At 41.0% G+C, this 25,569-nt stretch overlaps 3 protein-coding genes across 4 annotated transcripts; 2 read left to right on the top strand and 1 right to left on the bottom strand.

Moving 5' to 3' along the window:
* The first annotated feature begins 251 nt into the window (after positions 1–251).
* Positions 252–3,544, top strand: znf648 (zinc finger protein 648). The gene is made up of 2 exons (XM_008407786.2): positions 252–386; positions 567–3,544. The coding sequence occupies exon 2, from the start codon at positions 567–569 to the stop codon at positions 2,016–2,018; it is 1,452 nt and encodes a 483-aa protein (XP_008406008.1). The 5' UTR covers positions 252–386; the 3' UTR covers positions 2,019–3,544.
* Positions 3,545–5,219: 1,675 nt separating this feature from the next.
* sec16b (SEC16 homolog B, endoplasmic reticulum export factor) lies at positions 5,220–21,555 on the bottom strand. Of its 2 annotated transcripts, none has more exons than XM_008407784.3 (26): positions 21,289–21,555; positions 20,855–20,944; positions 20,476–20,755; positions 20,159–20,250; positions 18,250–18,352; positions 17,328–17,542; positions 16,698–16,837; positions 16,540–16,601; positions 16,293–16,431; positions 15,977–16,207; positions 14,136–14,233; positions 12,959–13,040; positions 12,749–12,866; positions 12,555–12,666; positions 12,160–12,265; positions 11,924–12,061; positions 11,699–11,812; positions 10,505–10,589; positions 9,359–9,512; positions 9,134–9,258; positions 9,010–9,038; positions 8,814–8,906; positions 7,950–8,039; positions 7,758–7,866; positions 6,484–6,525; positions 5,220–6,353 (listed from the first exon to the last, which is right to left on the bottom strand). In XM_008407784.3, the coding sequence occupies exons 3-25, from the start codon at positions 20,730–20,732 to the stop codon at positions 6,509–6,511; spliced, it is 2,709 nt and encodes a 902-aa protein (XP_008406006.2). In that variant the 5' UTR covers positions 20,733–20,755; positions 20,855–20,944; positions 21,289–21,555; the 3' UTR covers positions 5,220–6,353; positions 6,484–6,508. The 2 variants fall into 2 exon arrangements, with proteins under 2 accessions (XP_008406006.2, XP_008406007.2); XM_008407785.3 differs by having other exon boundaries at positions 20,855–20,893.
* Positions 21,556–22,815: 1,260 nt separating this feature from the next.
* gadd45ab (growth arrest and DNA-damage-inducible, alpha, b) lies at positions 22,816–24,791 on the top strand. Its single transcript, XM_008407783.3, has 4 exons — positions 22,816–23,076; positions 23,442–23,543; positions 23,661–23,868; positions 23,971–24,791. The coding sequence occupies exons 1-4, from the start codon at positions 22,856–22,858 to the stop codon at positions 24,082–24,084; spliced, it is 645 nt and encodes a 214-aa protein (XP_008406005.2). The 5' UTR covers positions 22,816–22,855; the 3' UTR covers positions 24,085–24,791.
* Positions 24,792–25,569: the final 778 nt, after the last annotated feature.

Raw genomic sequence — 25,569 nt, 5'->3', positions numbered from 1 at the left:
TATCAGCTACATTGAAAAAAGCTAAAAGTCAACACTTTCAGTAACGGCCCTAAACTCCAGAAAACAACAGCATAAACAGAGCAAGGCTGGCCTTTGAGTCTAACGGCCAGCCTTGCTATATGTTCACCCTCTCTGAGTTTGGCTGTGTGTGTAACTTCTTCACACCCTTTGCAAACAGCTGGTAAACTAAGTCAGTGGGAGGTAAGGGGATCTTGCCTGTGAAGATATCCCGATTGCTGCTGACTTGCAGGATAGATGCTGACCCACAGACAACTCCTGCCAAACTCCGCCTGTAAGAACATCTTTCCCTGAGTTATTCAAGACCAGGAGCCAGTATATCTCTGTGGCATCTGCTGGACCTGTCCTGCTTGGGGTGAAAACGCAGTGTAAGGCATGCTTCAGTCTTTAAATTGATATAAATATGTATATAAATATATGTACATTTTGATTTTATAGAAATTCCCAGTGATCGATGTGATATATGCATTCTTAGATACTTCCCAGACACTCTTGCATGTTCAAGTAAAGCATCAGTGGTAAAAACTAAATCTTCACTGATCTTACAGATGTCTGAAAGAACAGCTGCTGTGAAAAGGAGCAGAAGAAAATGTCAAGTGAGACTTTGTGTAACTCATAGCCCATCTGATGGACACACTGTAAGTAACCCTGACAATGTGAAGACGTACTCTTCATTTCACAGTGTGTGTGCTGGTGAAGATTTGCTTGCTGACAGCAAAGACAATGGAGTTCTTTATCTAAATCCTCAAACACCAAACTGGTGTCTTGTAGAGAGGTTTGCTGAACTTTCACCAGCAGAAGAGGTAAAGATGCCCGTGAAGCAAGTCCACAGGATGGCCATGGGACCACGTTCCAAACACGCTGAGACCAAAAACAAACATAATGGATTGGCAGACGCTTTAAAGGAGAAGGAAATAAACTCTGTCCATGACTTAACAAAACAAAACAAGGACTCAGACCAACTGAGGACAGCTAATCTGAAAGAGCTAGATGCTGAGGAATACTCTCCTAATGCGGATAGAAAAGGGACCAAAAAGAGACTCAGAAAAACTCCCTCTGCAAATAATTCACCTAAAAAATGTAAAGACGATAAAGTTCCACGAGTTTTGGCTGCAATGAAAAGACGAAGTGCAGTGGACACTGAGGACCGACCTTTCAAATGTACACACTGCCACTGGGCTTTCAAGAAACTCTGCAACCTCCAGAGCCACTTACAAACTCACTCTGGCCTCAAACCACATGTGTGTGACATATGTGGCAAGGCTTACTCACATCAGGGCACTCTGCAACAGCACAAGCATCTGCACACTGGGGAAAGGCCGTATCGCTGTACCTTCTGTGACAAAACATACATCTGGTCCTCAGATTATCGCAAGCACATCCGCACACACACCGGCGAGAAGCCCTACATCTGTGAAACATGCGGCAAGGATTTTATCCGCTCCTCCGACCTGAGGAAGCATGAGCGGAACATGCACACCAACAACAAGCCTTTCCCATGTACGCACTGTGGCAAGACCTTCAACAAACCTCTCTCCCTGAAGCGCCACGAGCGTAAGCACCTTGGAGAAAGGCCCTTCTCCTGTCCAGACTGTGGGAAAGCATTCGCTCTAGCCAGCCGCATGGCCGAGCACCAGAAGGTCCACATGGGAGTGCGGCCGTTTGTTTGCTCCGTGTGCTCCAAGTGCTTCACAAAATCCTCCAATCTAACGGAGCACAAAGCCATTCACAGTGGAGTGCGGCCTCATAAGTGTGGAGAGTGCGGCGTGGCGTTCGCCATGGCTTCCCGTCTGGTTCGTCACCAGTTCATTCACAACAACCAGAAGCCGTACGGCTGCACGGGCTGTGGCAAGAACTACACCCACCTCACGCAGCTGAAGCTCCACCAGGAGCAGACCTGTGCCGGCAGGATCTTTGTCTGCGTAGAATGTGACAAATCTTTCCAGTGTGCCACAAAACTTGCACAGCATGTGGCGGAACACAACGAGAAAAAAATGTGACCCCAACACATTTGGTGTTTAACATATGATGTTTAACCCATATGTCAGAAATCTTCATTCAGTATAGAAGAGATTAAATGTATTCAATAATTTAGTGAAATGTAGATAACAGTCCTGCATGAGGGTAGGTTACACAAAATGATGTCTGCCAAAGCCCTGAAACTTTCAGGTTTCTTCTGTTTATACTTTTGTTTTCCAAAATCAGATCAGGAAATATAGAAAGCATTTGTCAAATAATGATTACATTTATGAATGGGAGAAAAGGCCAAGGCCACCTGGTCCTATAAGGAAATGTAGAGCCTGAAATCTAAATCTGACAATGAGTTTTGCTGTGGTGGAATTTTGGCGCAACTTTCTTTTCTAAATTGTTTTTATTGCTGTACTTTGGATCATTGTACAAGTATGCTTGAACTTAAGATTACTTAGTAGCTGGATGTTCTCCTACAGTATTTTTAGGTTGAGAGTTTTTTTCCAGGTTCAGTCAAATACGACATGTTGTCCAGGACCTAAAGCAGCGAAGCAGAACTTTATACATTCCAAAAAGTTCCACTTTTGCCTTTTCAGCTCATAGAACATTTTATTAAAAGTCTTGGGGCTTCTGAAAATGTCTTATGGTGTTTTGTTCAGGTCAGCCCTGGTGTTAATCTTGAAACTCTCCTATGGGTGCCAGACAAGTGAGGCCCACGATGTTTTAAATGTTGTTTCTGTTTTGCTTTTTTTTCTGATCCTTGGATGATTTACAGAAACACTGTTAGAGTAATCCTGGAAGGCCGTCCACCCCTTCGCTGGTTTATGTAACTCTTTCTAGACTGATATATGCCACTGACTTTGTTTCTCAAGCATTCTTGAAGTTTTGATTGACCAAAGCCAATCCAACTGGCTTGGTAGAATTAGCAGCAAAAGAAGATTCTGTTGAGCTTGACCTACTTTTTGATAACTTTGATTCTTTTTCTTGTTGTCAGACAGATTCTATTTAAGAGATTTCTTGATTCTTCAAGTCTGACAGAAATAAAGATAGAGGAATTGAAATAACTTACTGTTAAATCCACATTTAACAAAGAATAATGTTTCTTTTTCACACTGGGCCAGGTTGATTTGGATTGCCTCTTCCCCTTAATAACTGAAATCATTTGAAAACTGCTTTTTGTATTTATTGTTTAATTTTATTTATTTATTTATTTTTTTTGATAATCTGAAGCATTCAAGTTGGACAAAAAAAGACAGTACTATGAAAAAAGGTACAGGAAAATACTTTTTCACAGTGCTGCATGTAATTAGACTGTTTGTATTCACAATTACAGATAGATAAAAATTAAAACCTTACACACTCCTCCCCCGGTGGGGGTGGGTTCGCATCAGGGCTAAAAATTTCCACCAGCACAGCTCTGATATTGGAGCTGGCAGTGATGTGAAACCGCTTAGGGACGTGTAAGGCTGTTATTAATGTGAGAATCCACGTGTAGCTGATCATACGCACAACTTTTTCTCTTTGCATCTTGGCTCACAAATAAAGTAGCGCCAACTGACATAGACTTGGCTTTGAATAATTTGTTCTGGCTTGAGCGTGGCATCATTTCTCTCTCTTGTATCTAAAGGTACACGGAAATCAAACTGTCCATTCGTTAGACTTTTCTGAACAGCATTTCTTATCTAAACAAAACTCAGAGATACAGCAGCTGTTTTAAGATGCGAGACGTTCTTCAAACTTTAGGCTAAAGAAAAAACATCTTGTTTTTTAACCTGAAGGCTACTCACACTAACTGGGAAGTGAGGGGAGTCCAGTGATTAGACTGTTCCTGCTGGTAGAGAAATGCAACTTACCAAAAACTCTACATTAGCAACTTTTTCATAAGACGAGACCTTACATAGTGTTAGCTGTAGCAATGTTACAGAGGTGGACAGAAATACAAATAAAATTCAAGCTAGCACAATGCAAAATTGGACGTGGTCAACAACTAAAACACTTTAAAATTCCTCTAAAGCTGCAGTATATAATGTTTATATATATATATATATATATATATATATATATATATACATATATATAAAAAGATTTTTTTACATATTCATTGAAACTGTCATTGTGTCATGACAGTATAGTATGGGACAGGTAATCGGTTAAATAAAAGCCGATTCCCAGAGCTAACTAGAAACAACCAGTCACAGCCAAGAGGAGGGTCTTAGTGCTGTCAATCATCCCTGTGCGTGCCCTTTTGCTCTCTGCTATTCTACATCTTCTCCCCATCAGCAGTATGCCAGGAATTGGCCTAAGCTAATTAGGAATTAGCCTTAGCTATTTCCTAGAAAACCATTTATCCGATGACGGTGAGTTTCTTTTCCACCATTGGCGTATTTATCAGCACATTCACAACGTTGATTGTCAGCACTAAGACCCTTCTCCTGGCTCTGATTGGTTGTTTTGGTCGGGAGCGGTGCACTTCTTCAGATAAAGATGGGAATTCTCAAAGACAACTGTTGGTCATGTTGTTTGCAATGGGAGGTGGGGGAGTTGGGTTGTCACGTGAAGTATTGAAAATGTTTTGCAAAATGTAGTGTCAATGCTACCTTTAGCTATGTCGCTTACAAGGCCATTCATTTTACAAGCAGAATTAAAAATATAATTTATTCTATTTTGTCTAAATCTCAATGTTATAACTGTGCCACGCTGTTTCAAATTCAGTGTATTCAAAATATATTGTCCACACTTTATCATCTGGTAAATTTTACCTTCTATCATATTGTGTCTTCATTTTACTTAAGCAATCAGAATGTAATAAATAAAAATTAAAGGAAGAGTTTGTTATGTTCCTCAAACTGCAACTGATTTACTATTTAGTTACAGAACTTTATAAATCTTTACGTTAGGGAAAATGCATTTATCCTTAGTGGCCTAATTATAATTCTTTGACACTCCAGAGACTCCTTGAAATGCTATTCCACAAATCCATCCATGTTCTAAGCAGCTCATGCTGTGACACAGTACAGGCAGATGGTGACATGTCTGCTGTTTGTGTGTGTTGCATTCCCTGACCGATCACACACAGCTTCTGCAGACTAACAGGAAAAAGGAGCTGGCACCTGTCGTGTTTTCACCAGGCCTCTGCAAAGTGAGAGGCCCGCTTGGCATTATTGTTATTTCTGAGCTCAGACCCGTCCGTCATTTATTCACCATGGCTGTATGACAGGAAATAGAACATACAGGCTGAGAATTTGTTAATGTTTTAATACTTTAGTGTCATTGAAAGAGAAACAGATCATTGTCATGTAACTGATATATAGAAGACATTAATATACTTTAAAAACAAAACCTCATTACTTAACTTAAAAAATCTTAAATATATACAGACGTGTTTACAAGATGACAAAGTAACAAAACAAGTGATTTTCAAAGTAAATTTAGTTCTACAGACATTTAATAGATAGTTAAGATAAACCTTTCTCACATGAACATTTCATAAACAGTTTGGCTCTATAAATGTTTCCTGGGGGAGGGAGTGTACGGGCAGAAACGCCACTGATTGATAGCCTGGCAGAGGTCTCCCTTTACACTGAAACCCCCCCATACGCACACACACGCACACACGCACACACACACACACACACACACACACACACACACACACACACACACACACACACACACACACACACACACACACCATGTGCTATTTAAAAAGTTGGCAGCGAGACAACATGAGGAAGCGCAGTTTGTGCATTTTGCAATTACAATAAAAAACCAGCACTGCCTTCATTTACATAAAATCCTTAAGAGAGTCAGAATGGCTAAAGATTACCTCAAGTAGAGAAAAGCCATACTGATGAAAGTGTTTTAAAGCAGTGGCTGTTACCCAGATTAAAAATAACACAGCCGATCTGTGAGACTTACAGCTTTCTTCTACATTCAAAGGACTGATAATCAGGAACAACATTATCACTATGCACAACTTAAATCATCAGTTAGTGGGCACAGGTTGTTCATGTTGGCTTTAACTTTCTGTGTCACGTGAAAACTCGCATCTTTGCTGCCGACAAAACTGATTCCAGTCACTCCTAGGCTGTAATCACTGGGGTCAGAGATACTGTCCTGTCCTGCGCCGCCCGGTTATTTCTCCACAGTCAGCTTTCAGGAAGCATACCTCGGCTGTCACAGCCGCTGCAATTTGAGTTGCGAGTATTTCTGTTCCTTGCGTGGAACACGATGGTGAGTCCGCTGTAAGGGTCTGAAACGGGACCCCAAAGAAAGAATCATCTGTGCAAGCAAGCAGTATACATTTCTTCCTGGTGGCAGTACATGTGTACAAAGTCCTCACTTCAATTTAAGTGCAATCAAACGTTCTGCAAACATAAAGACATTTAATCAAAACAGACTCTTTTTGATGGTTTGTAGAGCAAAATGTGGCCCGTAAAGACAAAGTAACAAAACAGGTGATTCTCAAAGGCCGCCCGTAAAGGGTTAATGCTTTACCTTTGATGGAGTTATGCAGCTTTTACTACCTTGGCTGCAGGCCTGTGAGGAAAATATGGAGGTTTACAAAAAAACACGTTTACAACCGTAAATAAGGATAAAATGACATCAGCAAGAACCAAACTTCTGCATTTTTAAATTTCAGGGATAAAGAACTGAAAGCTACATCACATGAGAGAGATTAGACACTTTGGACCACCTCTGTCAAAATGCTCCAAACACGACTGAGGATGTGAACAGTGTTTAAAGCTAAAAGCATATGACTGGTAGAGGTAAAACCCACTGCTTTACATAACAAGCCACAACCACAAACCTCAGGCCATTTCATTGGGATGTCATGTAATGGACCAGCAAAGAGCAGTGAAAGCATGAAGTAGGAGAAAACAGAACATGGCATGCAGCTTTTTTACTAACACAAATCTGAAAAATGCAGCGCCCATTTTTACTTGGCACCCAACTCCTTGCTTTGTAGAGCCACCTTTTCCTGCAGCTGCAAGCCTTCTAGGTGTTTTCACACCTGATATTTCAGTAGAATAAATTCAATTAGGGACCAAAATTGTAACATTTGTTGAATTTTCAGCTGCTACGGTTTGGAAAACCTGTTCCACAACTTGCATGTGGTGGCGCTGCATCCAGAGCCACTGAAGGAGACAACACGAAAACCTCAGAAGAAGACAATGAGCGCAACTTCATCCTTTGAAAAATGTGAACAAACATAAAGTGGAGTCAGATTTTAGCGGTTGCAGAATTTCTCTTTTGTCTTTGGTAAAAGACAAGACATTTCTCCCGCTAGCACTAGACGTTTTGTTTCTATTTGCCCAGAATGCCCTACGTTGTAGTCCACTTCCTGCCTTTGAAGCAGCCTCCGATCCGCTTGCATCCATGTTTAGTCAAAACGCACAAGACGTTACTTCAATTGTACTGAGATGGTTTGTTGGTGGACCAAAGTGAGCTTTTTTCTTTTTTTTTTTTACTTTGATTAGGAAACATTCATACCTTCCCAAAAGAACCAGACTTTCTAGGCAAACAAGCTAGAGTTTGATTAAATCGGACTAAACTAGGCCAGTGTGAATGCACTTTATAGGTGTTCACTTTATACACCTATAAAGGGAATTCCGTGCCTGTTCTCCTTACCATAGATCTTTTTCTTATTGATTTATCACAAAAGACCCAACATTAAATACATTAAAATTTGTGGTTTTAATTTGTCCTAATACAGGCAGCTGGTCAACACAGTTACACAGGAAAATTTTTTAATTTGTCTCATGACTCACCTGCTCTCCTTGAGAAAGGATTTATCCCAGCGGGGGATGATGGGAATGTGGCAGCAGGGAGAGCAGCAGGTGGAGGATGAGGGTGGTGGCCAGCAGCTGGGAGCTGGTCCTACAGATCAACACATTAATATAAACCTAATTTAAAAAAAAAAGATTAAATCAAATTATGTTTTCCATCTGCTGACATCTCACCGCCTGAGCTGGGATGTCTTTCTCTGTGTTTTCCTGGACATCTTTTGGTTTGGATTTGAACCAGCCACTGAACCACCCAGCCTTGGTGTTCTGTGTGCACAGAACAAAGAGTAAATCCATGTCACCTCCTGTCTGCTGGCAGGAGCTGCACTTCCATTAACCATAAAAATGTGCAATTTGAAATTACAAAAATAAATTTGCCTAATGGAAACATTGTAATTCCGAAAAAAAAATAAATGTTTTTAATAACGTTTTTTGCACTAGGATGCAGTTTTACGGCCATATCAAATTAATTGTATTTTGCAAAACAAGAATGGAAACACTTTTTTTCCATCACGCAAGTGACACAATCAAAAACCAGATGTTACTACTGGCAAAAACCACAAAGAAGACGACAGGAAGAAGTAGGAGTATGATGATTTGTTTTTGTTTTTTTTCAGACAATGTACAGCTGACTCCACCAGAGCTCTCACAGCATCACACTTCATAAAACATCTTGTGTTTTATGATACATGTTGAATATTTTAACTCTTCTATAAAATAGCCAACTACAATTTCCCCAAAAAACAGCATATGTAGTCACTCCCAAATAGGTGGGGCTTGTTGCTCCAATGCCTGAATAAGACACTCTGATTGGCTGATAGATGATGAGCGCTAACTCCATGGCTGAATTATGAATGCCGTATATTTCATGTTATTCATGTTACTGTTTACATCTGTTACTGTCATGAACAATGTATGATTTTAATTTCATTTTTTATTTAATGGAAACATAACAATTGCATGTTCATCTCATATAGAGCAGAATAAAGATACACATTAGTAATGGAAACACATCTGGTGTAGCAGCTCTAAACACCCTACCTGTTTAGGAACCTCTTTGAGCCCCTCAGGCTCCTCCACAGCACCAGTGACGACCCGCTGGTTTTGACTATGACCGAAGCTAACCTCAAGCATCTGATTATTCATTTCCAATAGAAAACAAAGAGTTGGTTTCTGAAATAAATCAACAATTGCTCCGCTTTTTTGAACACATAATGACTACGAAGAAACCTCTCACCATCCCGGCCCCGGAAGACGAGTCTGCCTCTGGGAATGAAAACAAAGTAGTTGAGCAGAGAGCCGACGGTTGTGAAAGTCTGAACAGAGACAGGAATGAATGACGTTTGGCAGGGGATCCTCACCATCAGCTGCCAGAGAAACATTACTCAGAGGACAATGTGGCATGGAACTCTTGACTTCAACACCATCCGTGTAATGATGACTGAAGTTTTGGCCGGTGGGGACCGAGGGAGCATCGGCATGAGGCCTTGACAGAGTAACAAGCAGAGAATAGCAGAGCTGGTCAGAACTGAGCTGCCATGTATGAACCAACCTGAGTGATTTACAGTGTACTAACAGTTCTCTACCTTTGCTGTGTTTCTGTGTCAGTGTTTGACATCATTTCCTGCGTTTCCTCTCCACTCCCATGAATGAGGCTGTCCTGATGCTCAGAGCTTTGAAAATAGAGAAACTCAGGCTCCAGATTCTGGTTGTGACAACTTAAATCATCCAGATCAGATTCTGTACAGAGAGATAAATAAATGGATTTTTATACCAAATATATAAGAAATACATTTCAAACCAGATGTTTTCATATCCTTTATAAAAATAATAATAAAAAAAAACATTAAGTCATACAAAACCTTTCCTATTGTAGGTCACTTTGGATTTCCAAAAGAAGTTTGCTTAGGACAGAATAACTAGAGAAATATATATATATAGATAGATATAGATACAAACATTACATAACCATTTGAAAATTATAAGTATCTACAACAGAAAATCTGTTGTAGTTTTTAAAGAACAACCATTTTTTGAGGATTTTGTGTTGATAAATCTATTGGCAAATAGATTGTCATGATGTGATATGGTTGGTGGTGAGAATGACGCTCGTAGGCCCAGGCAGACATTTTATGAATAATTTAATGATGACTCCGCAGAACTCAAGCACAAGAAACGGAACAGACAGGTAAGCCAGACGAAGACAACTGACGTGCTACGTTTCACAAGGACCCGACGAGACAAAGACAACAGGTGGACTTAAACACACAGGGAGGGTAATCAGGGAATGAGACACACCTGGGAAGCAAACAGGGAAGACAGGACAGGAACAGGACTAAACACAGAAAACACAGAACACAACATAGATAATACATCTCCTATGGTCTGATAAAACTAAAGTCATCAGTTTGACTATTATAATCATTGTTATTTTTGAGAATAAAAGAGGGGAAACTTATACCTCATACTTTCCAACTGTGAAGTGTTGGAGTGGCAGCATCCTGCTGTGTGGTTGTCGCAGTTAAAACGACAATACTCCTAAATATTAATGCATACATTTGTGAACGAAAAAGAAATTCTGAATTTAGTTGGTAGAAATAATTCTGGCTACAACAGGAAACGCTCAGTCTGATTCAGTGTCAGACAGTGAGAACAAATGATCTAGTTTTTCAAGTGGATAAAACTGCTCAGTAGTAGGAAACCTCACAGGCAACATTTGAAGAAAATCTTACCCGGGTCCAGTTGGCTGTTCTTGTAGGCCAAGGCATGGTTTGCAGGAGCTGCTTGATTTATATCAGTACCGTCATAAATCCCCATCTGAAAATAATAAATGTTATCATCAGATTATTTGCGCATCTTAAAGGTCTAACAGGGAGTAAACCTTTAATACAGCTATCTTAGCAGCTCTTTAAAGCTGCACTGTGAAGAATTTCAGCCTGGTAACAAACCCTAAAAATGATACATTATTTAACTTATTAAGTGCAGGTGAGAATGTGAGACGTTTATGGAAATGTGACTGGTGTTTCAGGCATCTGATCATAACACTGTGATTGGTCAGATCATAAATTTGATCAGATGCTATATAAAACCCCATCAGTCCATCATTCATCCCAACCTGACGTGTGGAGAATCTCAGAGCAAAATTCCTTGGCAAGCCATTCAATATGTGGACACAACTAATTTAGAAGGCTTATTTGTTGTCATAAAGCATGTAGAAACCATGTATGTCTACACCACAGGTTATGGTGAAGGAGAGAAGCCCAAGCAATGGATGGATGGATGGATGGATGGATGGATGGATGGATGGATGGATGGATGGATGGATGGATGGATGGATGGATGGATGGATGGATGGATGGATGGATGGATGGATGGATGGATGGATGGATGGATGGATGGATGGATGGATGGATGGATTCTCTACCTAAAAATTAATCAAAGTATGAGAAAACTTTAACTGCTACCACAACGAATAAAAAGTAAACTAAAACTAAATAATATTTAACTAATAATAATAATAATAATGAAAAACAACTAGCAAACACACTCTAAAAACTAACTAAAACTAACTGAATTAGAGAAACAAAAAGTCACAAGGACATAAATCTAAACTATAATGAACAATCCAAAACTATCATAACCCTGATTTGAACTGCCTTGTTGCTGAAATGGGCTATATAAATAAACAACTTGACTTAAATTGCCATGAAAGAATAAAACATTTTAATGGACATTAATAAGTCCAAAATCGTTCTTAGTAACATCAGCAATCTGTCAACTCCTGATTACAAATTGGACTTAAAACTCGTAATAAATTTGCCTTCCTTACAGTGTCTGAATTCTGTGATGTTTAGAATTAAGGCCAGATGTCTTCCTTCACAGACCTACCCTTGGTCAGCATGGTGTGAAATGAACGGACTGGTCACCTGTAAGCATTGGTGTCGTGTCCGAAGGTGTTTGAGCCAATCTGGTTCCTGTTCTGCTGCAGTAAACCCAGCTTCACTGTACTGACCCTCGGAGAACCTCAGTCTGTCTGACAGCTGCAGGGGAAAACACACACGCACACACACACACAGTATATGCAGACTCTACAAGATGCAAAACGTTGACAGGATGGGTTAGGTAAACCATATTGCATGATGTGTGTTTACCTTAACAAGCTCCTCCATCAGCACATAGTGAGGCTCCTGCTGCCTGAGCACGGCCTGCCCTACCACCTCACAGTAATGGAAGGCCTGGGACGAAAGCCCACAGTCCAACAGCCGACTGGCATACAAGAACTTATACACCTGATTACAGAGCATCAGATATAGCAGAATAACCCTGAGATTACTTTAAATGTATTCTTGTTGAAGTTCTAGTTAAAGGCGCAGTAGGTGTGAGCTACCTGAAATGATGGGATTAAAAATGACTTTCCTCCAAGCGTCTGACAGTACTCGTATAGCTCAGTACACTGGATGGCAGAATTTGACGCAAAGTTTCCAAAAGGCTGCCTGAAAGAGAGGACAGAAGTGTGTGAATGAAATATAGAAGTTTAAAAAAAAAGAAGTCTCTTTACCCCAGAAAACATCAACCATCATCAAACGAAAGGGGAGATCCACCAAAGGCCTACGGACATTCAAGATCTGGTGAGATCATTTCACGTTAAATCATTAATTAAAATTTCTTTTAAGTCATATTTGATATGTGTAGCATTTTTATAGCATCTAAAGATAACAGTTATTTGATCTGATTATGCTGTAAAATGCCACCATGTGCCTGAAGGTTTGAAGCACAGCTCACCTGTGGCTGCTGCCTAGAAGCACGAGTCTCTCTGCCTTCTGTGGAAACAGGCCAAAGGAAGAGGCGGCCATCAGGTAACACACATGGGCCGCATGCGTCAGGCCCCTGGAGGCTGCAGGGGGAACAGCAACCCCACACACATCAGTGTGTGTGTTTGTGTAGAACCACCTGTCAGTCAGTCAGTGTTTCTATACCGAGCGAGTCCCCCATGGTGAGGATGGCCTTCTGCTGTACGGCGCCACTTCCTGTCTCGTTGGAGAGCATCACGGCCAGATGGGGCCGCCAGTCGCCCCACTTTTCATTCCCGCAGCACTGGATAAGGAACACCATCATTAATGCCGTTGCAGGGGCTTCATAAAGTATTCATGAGTGGGACATGTGATAATTTTATTGCAATATTTTACCGCAGATGCAGCTGGGATTCTCCCAGACAGAAGCTGGAAGAGAGTCTGGAGGGGATCATTTGCTACCAGCTGGCTTGTAAACCTGCCGACACAGCATTTTTGTGTCATTTCACATCATAACCCAGGCCAGCAGCAGCACTTGGTGTCAGTTTTCACAGCCTGAAGCAGGAACTAACCTATTTAAACAGCATCCCTTCTGCCTGACTTTGGAGAGTTTACACAGTTCACCCCGACAGCTCAGACTCTGGCCCTCCTGTCACTCACAGATCTTAATCATGCTGGTCATCTGACAGCCCTCTCCCCACACATTCCTCCTCTGGCTACCCAACACATGCTGCTGTGTAATATGCTGCTGATTTTAAAAATAGTCTGAAAAAAACAGACTAGATTGCATTAAATCTGTCACGGTCCAGGAAGGGCTGTGGGTGGCAAACACATGGTTTGTTTCTTGAACGAACTTCCGACTTGATTGTTTGAAATACATATTTCTAGCTTAAAATATAGACAAAACAATAACAAATATATTCTTGCAACTTAGTTGAATCTTACAAGTTCAAAAAGTGGTTTAATAAATTATTGTAAAATATTTGACAAAGAAAAAAAATATCCCCACCGCGGCCTCAGATTCCCCAATGTGTTCTTAATCTCTGAAATTAATGGAAGGTGTCTAAAAGTTGCCAAAGTAACTTTAACAAATCTGAATACAAAAATAGATTTTGGTTCTAAACTGACATAAGTATATTCTAACTGCCTAAAAAATTAATAGAACCTTCAATTCAACATAAATGGATATAACAAAATTAATTGTTATATCTATATATATATGTTTTTCATATATTAAACATGAAAAACATTTTTTCATGTTTAAAAGGTTTTGTTAATAAAATGTGGCTTTCTCTAACCGGATGACACCAGTCTGACTGATGAGCTGAACAGAAACGAAGAGTCTTTCTGCATTCCGTTTTCCTGCAGTGTTTTGCTACATTAAAGTCTGAACCAGGACCAAGTCCTGATAAAAATACATATCAGTTACTGTTGTATTGAGGCAACCTTAAAGGGCCGCAGACACATTAAAGCCGAGGCACAGGAAGACTTTTTGAACAAATTATCACTTCTGCACTTAAATGAAATCCAATTTCAAGAGCTATCCCGTTTCAAAGCCCTTGGCATTTCTCACCTGTTCAGTACCGTGGTATATGATCTGCTGCCCATCTTGCTGGCCAGAAAAAGTGCATGCCCCCACAGGCCACTGGACATGGCAGACTCCAGGGCCTCCTGCTGACCACATGGGACAAGTGAGAGAAAAACAAAGAGCCAAGAATAATTACAATTCTGTGGTATGAAACACACTTTAAAGGCTCAGTATTATGTATTTTCAGGCACATTGTGCTGTAAAATGGCACAGACAACTGTTTGTACCATTTTGCAATGGTGAAGGCGGGGCTAGGTCCACCAAGCTGTTTTGCACAGCTGAACAGTTGCCATGGGAGATTAAAGGAATTCTTAAACATGCATGAATGAATCAAGGCAACCCTCAAGGTATGTTTCTGATGATTGAATAACATTATAGCATGATGAAAAGCTAAAAAAACCCATTGATTTTAAATAGTACTGCCCCGTGAAGATCAGCAAAAACCTAAATGTTTAGTTTATTCATTTGTTTTAACCCTTATTCAAAACAAAGGACAACTGAAAGGACTGTGATGGGAATAAGAAAAAGAAAAGGGTTTGGTGAGAGATAAAGAAGATACTCTGGATGTTCCTACAATCAGTAGATGTTTTAAAACTGAAAAAAAAAATTGGGCAGCAGCAGTGGTTTATAAAGTAGGAGTTTGTCCTGTAATCATTCAAACCATTAGAAAATCCTCCAGGGCTGAATACACATGAACATTTAACTTGTCGTTTGGCGGTGGCTGAAGTTTATGAAGATCTTGCTTCTGTTAGTTTGCCTCAAGGCAGCTGTGGCTATAATGTTGTAGCTTGTCAGCTACTAAAGGATGGGTATGCTGTTACTCCCAGTTTATGATAGCCCAGCATAAAAATTTGAATCACTATAATAAATATATTAAAATAAATATTTTTAAATCTAAAACTTCAAGTGAGCTACAGTAAAATACGGGACTACAGTTGTCGTCACTGCATCCAGGAATATAACCTCAAACTTATCAGGTGTGGACACAAGTTTGGAATGAACAGAATGTATTAGCCTTTCATTTCCACAGCATTGGTGAACAAGATGCTGTAGAAAAATAACACTCCCAAAAATCTCTTCCCCACATATTGAACAGTGGAGCACAAAATGTCCTGAAACACAACTAACATGTCGAAAAACTGTTCCTGATGAGACCACCATGCACAGCGCACACATGCACACTGCTGCAAAATCAATGCAACTACAAAAATCCCACATGATGCTCTCCAGATGCTGCACTCACTTCAGGGTGCCTGATGTTGGAAACTCAAAGTAAAACTTATAATTTAACAGTTGATGGATTCGGTGAATCTACTAATTTCAGGTCTTGGGGCGTCAATAGAGCACTGAATCATGACATATGGAAAAAAAATCAGAGAAAAGCATAGTACCTGTACTTGACGTAGCAGAACACTGTGCAGACACACAATTCAAAACATACATCAAAACAGTTCAGAGATCTCCTTCCTTTCCTTTATGTAAGACCCAGGTATTTTTCAAAACTTCAGCATGCATGGCGACTCATGATAAACAAGGGTTTTGTGGCACAAAGAAGCTACGTTCCAACCTGATTTTAGGAAAAATGCAAGACGTTTGTGCCAAGCAACTTTAATAACACCAATGAAGCAGATGCAACCCAGGTTTCCTCAATAATTTAAAGTAACTTTGCTTTGCACAGCACGCAGTCCAGATGTATTTACCATTGAAAATGAAAGGCAAGGTCATGAAAATAATAACCACTCTGTTCTCTACGAGTCAAACATGTAAATACATGTAAAAGTAAAAACTGAGAGGTCAGACGACAGCTGATAAGAAAATGACTGAACCTTCTTCCTTCCAGCCAGCAGCAGCTGAGTGTAGCTCTGCAGCGCCCTCTCTGGTCTCTCTGCACCAGCGCTGCTGGGATCTCCGGTGAGCAGATCGTCTCCGCCGGCAGGCGGCGCTTCGGCGGCTGGATGCTCGTTGAAGTCGATGAGTGTGGGAACTTCTGGCTTCCAGCTTCCGTCTGAATGGGAATCCTGCATCAGGAGCTCAGCGATATCTGAGCCAACTATTTGCTGGAAATATTAGAATATATTCACATGTGAGGTGGTGTGGAAACTGTAATCTCAGCTTTGACTGCTTTATGAAGGGCACACTTACTCCATTCTGTCTGCAGAGAAGTATCAGAAGGTTCCACAAGAGGGCAGCAGAGCTCCTATCTGGCAGCTGGCCGTCTCTCATGCAGGCTCCTGCCTTTTGATGAGCAAAGTCTATTGCATCCACTTTATGCAAATCTTCCCTAGTAAAATATGCAGAGACATTTTCAAAACAAATCATTTTTCAGATTCATTTTTGATTACATGTTCTGCAGTAGGCAGCATCTAGCATGCAAGTAACAAAGCAGTACCGAGTTAAAGGCCCTGGGAAGTTTGTCATCTCCTGCTGTTCCTGCGTCTCACTCAGTATGAGCTGTGCAGATGGAGAGATGGTGTTTCTTCAGTATCCCACATTAGAAATCCAAACTAAAATCTCCTGCATTTCAACACTGATTCATTTTGAACTTACTTCCAAACTGTGGATTTCCAGCGGACTGGATTTCTCCTGTGTTGACGGGGCTGGAGTGACCCGTATGAGCTGGCCCGCAGGCCCAAAGCTCACCACCGCGTGAGGGACTGAATACTTCAGAGGAGCCGAGGTCTGACGTGCTGCAGGTAGGAAACAGAACATGGTACTCAAGGTCACTTCATATAATTTAGCATAAAAGAAGACTCAAACTTAAAATACATAGTAAAATTAAGTACAAAATAAGATTTGAAATCCAACCAAAGGGCATAGGCTACATAAAACAGATACGTTTTGAGTTTGGATTTGAAGTGTGGCAAAGAGTCTATGTTACAGAGATCAGGGGGTAGTGAGTTCCAGAATTTGGGAGCAGAACGGCTGAATGCCATAGTAACAAGACGGGCTGTTACTATGGCATTCAGTGAGATGACTAGGAGAAGAAGATCTGAGGGTACGGATGGGTGTAGCAATGTGAAGGAGGTCCAAAAGATATGGAGGGGTGAGGTTGTGGACACCATTGAAAGTAAGAAAGCATTTTATAGCTGATGCGATATGAGATGGGAAACTAATGGAGCTGTTGTAGAATCGGTGTGATGTGATGGATTAAAGAGGTGTGATGATACGAGCACTCACCTCCGTCAGAGCTGAGGACAGGCTGCATGTCTGAATCACAGACATCAAATCCGTTCATGTACTGACTCAGCTCATAGCTGCTGGAAGACAGGCCAGAGGTTTTGAAACTCTCTAGAGTCCCGGGGTGATAAGAGGAAATCTCCTCATTGTCTCTGGAAGGGTTAGCTTCATAATCACTGAGGTAATGCTGGGAGATGTCCCCCCTCTGGTCATATCTGAAAGAAGGAAAATCTGACTTTAATCTATTATCACTTTACTAGAATAACAATGCGGCTAGCATATCTCTTCTCATCTGGACCACAAGAAACCCTAATGTGGTATCAAAGGGGATGTACGGCAACCAGTTAACCCATTATGGTCACTTTCCAAACATCAACCTCTCCACTTTACCATCAAGACAGCAATTAGGCAGATCTAAGGTATCAGACACCATGAATGGAAGATTCTTTAAGTTCTAGGACAAGAAAACTCAGGCGAGTTCAAACTACCCATGGTTGTTTGGTTTGTGTTGCTTATGTTGGTCTGATGATGGATTAAATGTCACTAACCTTTCACTCACACTGCTGGTATAATCTCACATGGGTTTCTCTTGGGTCCACCAAGCAGATGTTGTGCACCACCATGACGCACAACATTGGACAATAAATGACCAACGGTCACTAAAAAAGCAAAGTGGATTATGATACCTGATTGGCTCTAAGGAGTTATCTGTTCTGTTCCCTTTCTATATTTCAGGCAATTAAATTTCCTATAGTTGATGACAGGTTTGCATAGTTTTTGGTTGAGCTCAGGATTTGTGTCATATCAAAGATGTGAAAAGTTTGGAAATGATTTATTGCGGCCTCAAAAAACTGAACAGAGCCATTGTACAATACCAAACCCTGTTAATGCAGTTAAAGGAAAAATGAGTTCTGTGGCTCACCTGTGCTCCTCTGAATTGAGGCTCGCTACATGTCCCTGCACATGGGTCCTGTCAGGGTACTGATTGGTTTGCCATGATTCGTGGGGACCCCACTGTACACCATCTAAAGAAGTAGAACAATATGTCATTTTACAACCAGATGTCTTAGAAATAGGTCAAGCCAATCCAATTGCACGTATAGTCCTGATCAAGGCATTTCCAAACAGAGTCTCTAAACTCAACTCCCAATATCTGTTGTTGGTATTGTGTATTATATGTTCATCTAAGCTACCACTTTGTTGATCAATGTTTAAAATTCACAACCTGTTAGCATGTAGACTACTAGCAAAACTGTAATAGAGGTTGTTAATCTAACAAATTTGGGTTTTTGCTAACTTTGTCTGTAAGCCTGTACTTGCTGTTAATGTTTACCATATATGTGTTGTGTGCTAAGACAGCTGTCCTTGTTAGAAAGAGCAATGCAGAAAGCAAATTCCTAGCCAAAACATTAAACAATTCAGGTCGTCAAACATATGTTAGAAGGGTAAAGGGAAAACCTGGGTAAATACAAAATCACTTGCCACACCCAGGTTCAATTACTTTCTGGCATGTATAACCAACAAATGACTTTAATACAGCCTGTCTAACAACATAAAATAGACTAAAATATTTCAAAAAGTGGCACATTACATTCCAATAAAAAGAGCGAAAGTCAGTATAGAAAGTGTTGCACAGCCTTGAAAAGTCATTGACCCATGATTCAACAATAATAAAGAGACTGGGCAAAAATGGTATCCAGAGGGCAGTCATAAAAACTGCTGCCAAGAACAAAGAACACCAAAGATATTTAACAAAAAGATCTTTATGATTCCCATGACTTTTAGGAAAATATTCTGTGGACTGATATAAAAGGTGCAACTTTCTTAAACCTGCGTCTGAAGAGACTTTAGAAAAGGATCTCATCTCTTGTCAAACATGGTGGGGGTATTGTGATGGTCTAGGGTTGCTATGGTGCTGCTCGACTTGGATGGCTGGTCCTAAGTGATGAAACCATGACTGCAGCTCTCTAGCAGAAAGTAATGAAGGATGATGTCTGGCCATGGATTTGCTACCTTTAGCTCATGTAGGTTATGCAGCAGGACAGTGATTCAAAAAACACCAGCCTGTCCACATCTAAATGGCTCAAGCAACTAAATGAAGGCTTTGAAATGGCATAGTCAAAGTTTGCATTTAAATTTAATTGCAACCTGCTCTAAACTCCTCCAACATAGCTGAATTAAAACAATTCTGGAAATAAAAGTGTGTCAAAAATTGACATAAAACACCTAGGACAAGTTATTGCAAGACCTTGATGGTAGTTGTAGCTACCAAATATGGAACAACCAGATGTTAACTTGATGTTTCCATCAGAAAAAAAATGTTGAAAGTTACAAAAATGTGGAGGTGCAAAAGCAGGCGTCATAATTTGGAAATAATGTTGTGTGTGGCCAAAGGGCAGGTGCAGGGACAACACAAATGATGCGTACCCCCTCACACCCATTCAATGAGTCAACTACAAATCTTAATCTATGTTTACTGTCACTGTTATTGGTGTATAAATAAACTGTTTAAAATAAACAAACATGGTGGGGGGCAAGTAAAGCCTTGTGACCCCCCAGGTTTATGATACACTCTGGGACATTACCACTTCACATACAGTGGAGTAAGGTAATGTGAAACTACATTGTGTCCAGGTTATCTTTGCCTAATATTAAAATTTGTTTGATGATTTGAAACACTTGAAGTGCTGCAAAAAAAAGGCAAAACAGCAGAAATCTGTAAGGGGGAAAACACTTTATCACATACATGGTATTAGGATGGTGTCTGTCATGAAAAGTACTGCTTGGCCCTCCCTACTGCAAATATCTTGAGTTGCTCTGCGTCAAGATACCTTGCTGTGCATGGTGGCCTCTGTAGTAGTCATAATAGCCATAGCGGTCTTGGTAATCCCAGTGGTGTTGAGAGGAGTAGTCATAGCCATGCCTACAAAAAAACGTAATAATCTCAGTTTAATCTGTGCATCAGCAGTAAGGTCTTACAGGACCGCACAATGCTGCTATTGGCATAAAGAGGAAACAGTCATTTGCTTAGCACGCTGCAAATGTTGCTGACTGTCAAGATACAAAGATACAAAGAATTCACTGCAATAACCAAAACATTCAGTATATTTTTAATGTTTGCCTGCAGTAACTTATATGGAGAACTGACCTGGACTGAGGTCTGTGATGCTCCTGCCACCCATATCCATATGCATATTCCTGGGAGTTATATGGAAGCAGCTGAGGTCTGGCAGGTGAGCTGGTGAAAGGGCTCATGTAGCGAGCATCAGGACGACCCCAGTGTTGGTCCGGCACAGGATAGTTCAGATCCCATTCCTGCTGAGAAGACCTGGAGAAATGCTCCTTGTCTTTCTTTCTGTGGGAGCGGCGACCGGAATCAGACATCTGGTGGCCCCTCTGGTCCATCTCCAAGACTAGACTCTTAACGCCTAGTAAGTCGAACAAGGTGAGCTTTAGAAAGTTGGACTTGTTTTTAAAAATACCATTCACAAAAAAGAATTGGGGTGAAGTGTTGCTGCGGTACTCACAGCTCAGACATGTCAGAGGAAGGCAAAGTACACCCACAGCTGCCACATCATTCAGCAGAAACACACAACATGAGCTGATAACTAGTCAGTCTGATAACGAGAGGAGAAAGTTCACATACTGTGACCCAAAACAGGAATTTGCGTGTGAAATTCAGCAGTGGCAGAAACAGTCCGAATGAGCATAAAACAGGATCAAAACTCAAGGAAAAAGTTTGCATTTTGAAAATACTATTTTGTTTTAAAGATTAGAGATTATCAAAGCAGGGTGTGATAGACCGACGATGGCTGCCCTAATGATGAAAATCTCTTCATCCTTTGCGTCCAGTGAGTGTTCTCAGAGAGATTTAGGTTAAACAGTGGAACACGCCCTGACTGACTGCTGTTCCTGCAGAGATCCATCCTCTGGTTAATTATAGAAAAAAAAAATCACTCACATTCTCCATGATGTACAGAACAAACCGGGTCCTCGATAGTGGCTTCATGTGTTTGGGTTGGGGGAAAAGGGGCAACTTTGCAAACTCTGACTGTTGCCACGTTGTCGGTAGGAAGGTTGTGTAGGGAACGGTCACAGTGAGAGGCGCAGAGAGGGCTGGTCTCAGGTCAGCCATGGTAAACGTTTCAGGGGATGAGAGACACGGAAACTGACTTCACAACAGATCTGAAAGCGTTAGAACTGCACGGCTTTGAGCCCATTTAACTTTTCTCCACTAGAGGGCGGAAGAGTATAAATGAAATCGAACAGCTGAAATATTTCAATGTGCGTATTCCATATATGTCTAGATCCTGTTGCTCTAAACTTTGCAGGAGAGAGTGGTGATAGTTAGGCTGCCTCTAGGGACAGTGAGAAATATTGATTTGAACAAATGATCTGTTCTTCTTGTCGCCTACTGCCAGTAAATTAGCTTTAGGCACACTAATAGAAGAAGAGAAGTGTGGAGCATTTCGGCCAACAGAAACTGAAGCAAATCAGTTCAAATGCTGGTTGATGTTTATGCTGAATTTTGAACCGAACCGTATTCAATTTCTAAATGTAAACACCAAACTTAAGGATTAAAACGGACATAAATAAATAAATAGATCGTTATTTAACCATGAAATAAATAAATGTTTAATTCAATCTTAATTTAATAGACAATTAATGTATTAAAAATGTCATTACACGGTAAATATGCAAACTTATAATATCTCTAAAGTTATATTAGTTTGCAAACTTATTATATTACAGATATTATAAGTTTGCATTATAATATCATGCAAATACCTTCAGGTGATGCTTATGACTCCTGTACCTACAGCATCGCCTAGAAACAATTTTATCTGTTAACCCTCCTATTAACATCGAGGGGCGGGGCTTACACTGACCTGTTGGACTTCATAAAAACCGACACCTCAACTTTGATGGACATATATTTAAAAAAAAAGTATCTTCTACCTTAACTCTCCATTTTAGAGATTTAATGACATATAAATTCATTGTGTATCATGTAAATTATTAAACTTTTAATTATTTCTCAGTACATACAATAAGCAATTTAATTATGTATTTATTAAATTAGTTTTTTAACCCTCCTCATATATAACAGTTAGCAAATACAAGCGAAGATTTTTGTACATTCTGCACTTTTGATCAATGCAGGAACATGTTCACTAAATACTAAATGTAAAGCAAATATTGCAGTGTGTGTAGAATGGATAGTGACAGAGTAAACAAATCCATATTCAATAATATAATGCAAAATTAACCGTTTTAGCTGCAGCTGCCATTACATTTTAGCAGCAAGGCCGCCATTTTTAGATTTTAAGTTGAGGTTGTGATTAACCAAAACTTCTGACTTCTGCGGATCTTTTCTGTGAAGAAACTGAATGTAAAAGTCTGACAATCACCGGTCTAAAGACCACGAGTTCCCTATGATCACATGTTGTTGTATTGCACCCACGGGGGGGCGCTATTTCTACACAGGTCCCGGGTTGAACGGGTTGAAACTTGGCCGTGTATTTTGCATGTTGCCGGACCAACAGCCAATGGGAGGCCTCCATGTAAATGAGTTCTGGGCTCACAGGCTGTCTTACTACAGGGAACACTCAGTTCACCGGGCAAACAGCGAGCATCGCACCGTCGCCAGCCGCAGCTCTCCATCCGCTCTGGACTGTGTAGGACACCGAACCGCCTGGATGTGCAATATGACTTTTGAAGAAACTGGAGGAGAAAACTCTGTAGAAAGGTCAGCTCCTTTTACTACACGTCGAACATTTTTGCATTTCTTGTCCATTGAGTTTCTAAATTGTTTCTTTTATGTCGAAGTTTCTCACTTTTAAACATTGTGACGTTGCACCAACTGTTTTGCTACGGCTTCAGTTTGGCTAGTTAGCATTAGCTTCAAAGTAGCTTTGGAAGCGCAGCTGGAACAGATGCTGGATCTGTTCGCGTGTCTCTTCGGGCACAAGCAGTTCCACCCTGCATGCAGCGTCACGTCACGGACTGACATCAGCCACGCATTAAAATGAACAAACAAACTTAAGCAACCACTAAGAAGTTAACCGTGCGCCTGCTGGCAGCATTGACCCCAGTTTCCCCGTTTCCCTCCAGGATGGAATCGGTGGCTCAAGCCCTGGAGGAGGTCCTGAGCTCCGCCTTGCCTCAGGGCTGCATCACTGTCGGGGTGTACGAGGCTGCAAAGTCCCTCAATGTGTAAGTTTATCACATCCTGATGTGTGAGTGTGTGTGCACGCGCACTCTTTAAAGATCCACGATGGAAGGTGATCACTCACTCCTTCATTTATTTATTTGTGGTTTTCCTGCCTGCAGGGATCCGGATAACGTGGTGCTCTGCCTACTGGCTACTGATGATGAAGAGGACGTGGCTCTGCAGATCCATTTCACCTTAATCCAGGCGTTCTGCTGCGAGAACGACATCAACATCCTGCGAGTGGGCAACATGAGGCGTCTGGCCGAGATCCTGGGGGGGGTGAAGCCAGGAGGGGAACCCATGGACGTGCACTGCGTCCTGGTTACGGTAAGCATCATTCCTCAACCTGAACTGTGAGCAAGTCTGTTGAATTGTGTGTTCAATAAGCAAACCCCAGCATGCATCTGACTGTTTTGCTCCATCTTGCAGAACCCGCAGTCGGCCCTGTGGAAAGACCCGGCGCTGAGCAAGGTGAACCGATTCTGCAGGGACTGCCGCTGCCTGGATCAGTGGGTGCCGGTGATCAACCTGCCGGACCGATGAAACCACTCGGAATATCGTCAAGAATCGTTTGCATCCGGGGGCGAAAATAATATCAAAAGAACACCCGCCTGCTTTAATTGGAAAGCCTTCCTCCTCCTTCCTCCTCCTCTTTCTGCTGCTGCCCCCCACCCGACACACCACCCAGCGGAGGAAATCAACAGGGGGGGCAAAAATTTTAAAGAGCAACGGGAAACATGAACGTTTCGTCAGGGTGAACTCCAGGGTCAAGGAAGAGTGACTCAGCAGTCCTCTCTCTCTCTCTCTCTGCCGAGAAAGGAGCGGTGTTTTTACGAGGAAGCGGCAGCATCATGTGAGCAGAGTGAGCGCACGGCGTGGGGAGCACGTGTCTGAAGGGAGCGGGGTGGGGGAAGAGCTGGCAACACTCCAGGAACCGGACCGCGCCGAGAGTCGGCACCGCTCCTGTGACAGTTCGACCAAACAGAAACTGTTTCTTCAGCTTTTATTTAACACTATTTAAAGTATTGTCACTTTGTTAACTTAAAACCAAAAAAAAGAAAGAAAAAGGGAAACTTTTCTCCTCCTGTTGTTATCTTAAGGACGGCGTGTTCCGAGTTGTCCATGTTGTGGTTTTTTTTTTTTTTTTTTTTATGTTATGTTATTAATTTAATGAATTTTTTATTTATTGTGCATAGTTTGGCTGCAGTCTGCCATGTGAAACTGAATGAAATAAACAGAGAAGATTCTCAGGGTTGTTCTGCCTCACTGATTTCCAGTAATACGCGGCGCTGGGAGGAAGCAGGGCGTGTTTTTATGACGCCTTGTTTTGAGGTCGTTGCCTCACAGCGCTTGGCGCTTTACCAGCAGGTATCTGACGATTCCTGCAGCATGCAGACTAATGCACACAGTGTAAATATCTGTTTAAATGAGGGTGTTACTAAGGAGACGCTGCACTGTAGTACATAAACCAGAACTGTAGCATACAAGTAAATGGATGCATGATTTTATTTGTTTGCATCAGTCTACTGGGGGTCTGCAGCCTGTGGCTCCTTTGATATTTGGCTAAAATTGAAAAAAATGAACCAAAGTTTGGGAATATAAGTGTAATAAAGTGCAACAGTTAAGCAGTTATTTTTCTCATTGCATTTCTACAACAGAATGAGTCTGAACTGAATCTAATGTTTTCAGATAATTTTTTTTTTCTCATTAGGTTGGAGACTTTTACTTAAAATACTTTGTTGATAGATCCATGTTTTTCTCTCTTTCAAAAGCTAAAAATAGAAATAAAATACTGTAACACATTTTCTGCTGTAGATGCTCATCAGAAAGTAAAGTCGTCTTTTTCTGAAAGGTCGTGCAACATTTGTGATGCTAAACGAGTTTTATGTAGCTGAACTGGGCAGAATGTCAAGGTTTGTAAAAATTGCAGACCCTTTGACTAAACCTTGCAGAACATTTTGCAGCTACATTTGGCTGACATTACATTACAAATTGTGCCTGTTCTTTTCTGCAACAAGCCCTGTCAGC

The sequence above is a fragment of the Poecilia reticulata genome, chromosome 4 (genome assembly GCF_904066995.2).
Source record: "Poecilia reticulata chromosome 4, P_reticulata-male-v2, whole genome shotgun sequence".
Classification (NCBI taxonomy): Eukaryota; Metazoa; Chordata; class Actinopteri; order Cyprinodontiformes; family Poeciliidae; genus Poecilia; species Poecilia reticulata.
This window is presented reverse-complemented; position numbering and strand designations above follow the sequence as displayed.

Excerpts from the sequence above, each read along its gene's own strand:
- znf648 (XM_008407786.2), top strand. The coding sequence starts at position 567 with ATGTCTGAAAGAACAGCTGCTGTGAAAAGGAGCAGAAGAAAATGTCAA.
- sec16b (XM_008407784.3), bottom strand. The coding sequence starts at position 20,732 with ATGGACCAGAGGGGCCACCAGATGTCTGATTCCGGTCGCCGCTCCCAC. Across the intron at positions 12,667-12,748 it reads CACCATGGGGGACTCGCTCG|CCTCCAGGGGCCTGACGCAT; the intron begins GTATAGAAACAC and ends TTCCCCCTGCAG. Across the intron at positions 9,513-10,504 it reads GAACAGCCAACTGGACCCGG|AATCTGATCTGGATGATTTA; the intron begins GTAAGATTTTCT and ends CTCTCTGTACAG.
- gadd45ab (XM_008407783.3), top strand. The coding sequence starts at position 22,856 with ATGTTGCCGGACCAACAGCCAATGGGAGGCCTCCATGTAAATGAGTTC. Across the intron at positions 23,077-23,441 it reads GGAGAAAACTCTGTAGAAAG|GATGGAATCGGTGGCTCAAG; the intron begins GTCAGCTCCTTT and ends GTTTCCCTCCAG. Across the intron at positions 23,869-23,970 it reads TGCACTGCGTCCTGGTTACG|AACCCGCAGTCGGCCCTGTG; the intron begins GTAAGCATCATT and ends TCCATCTTGCAG.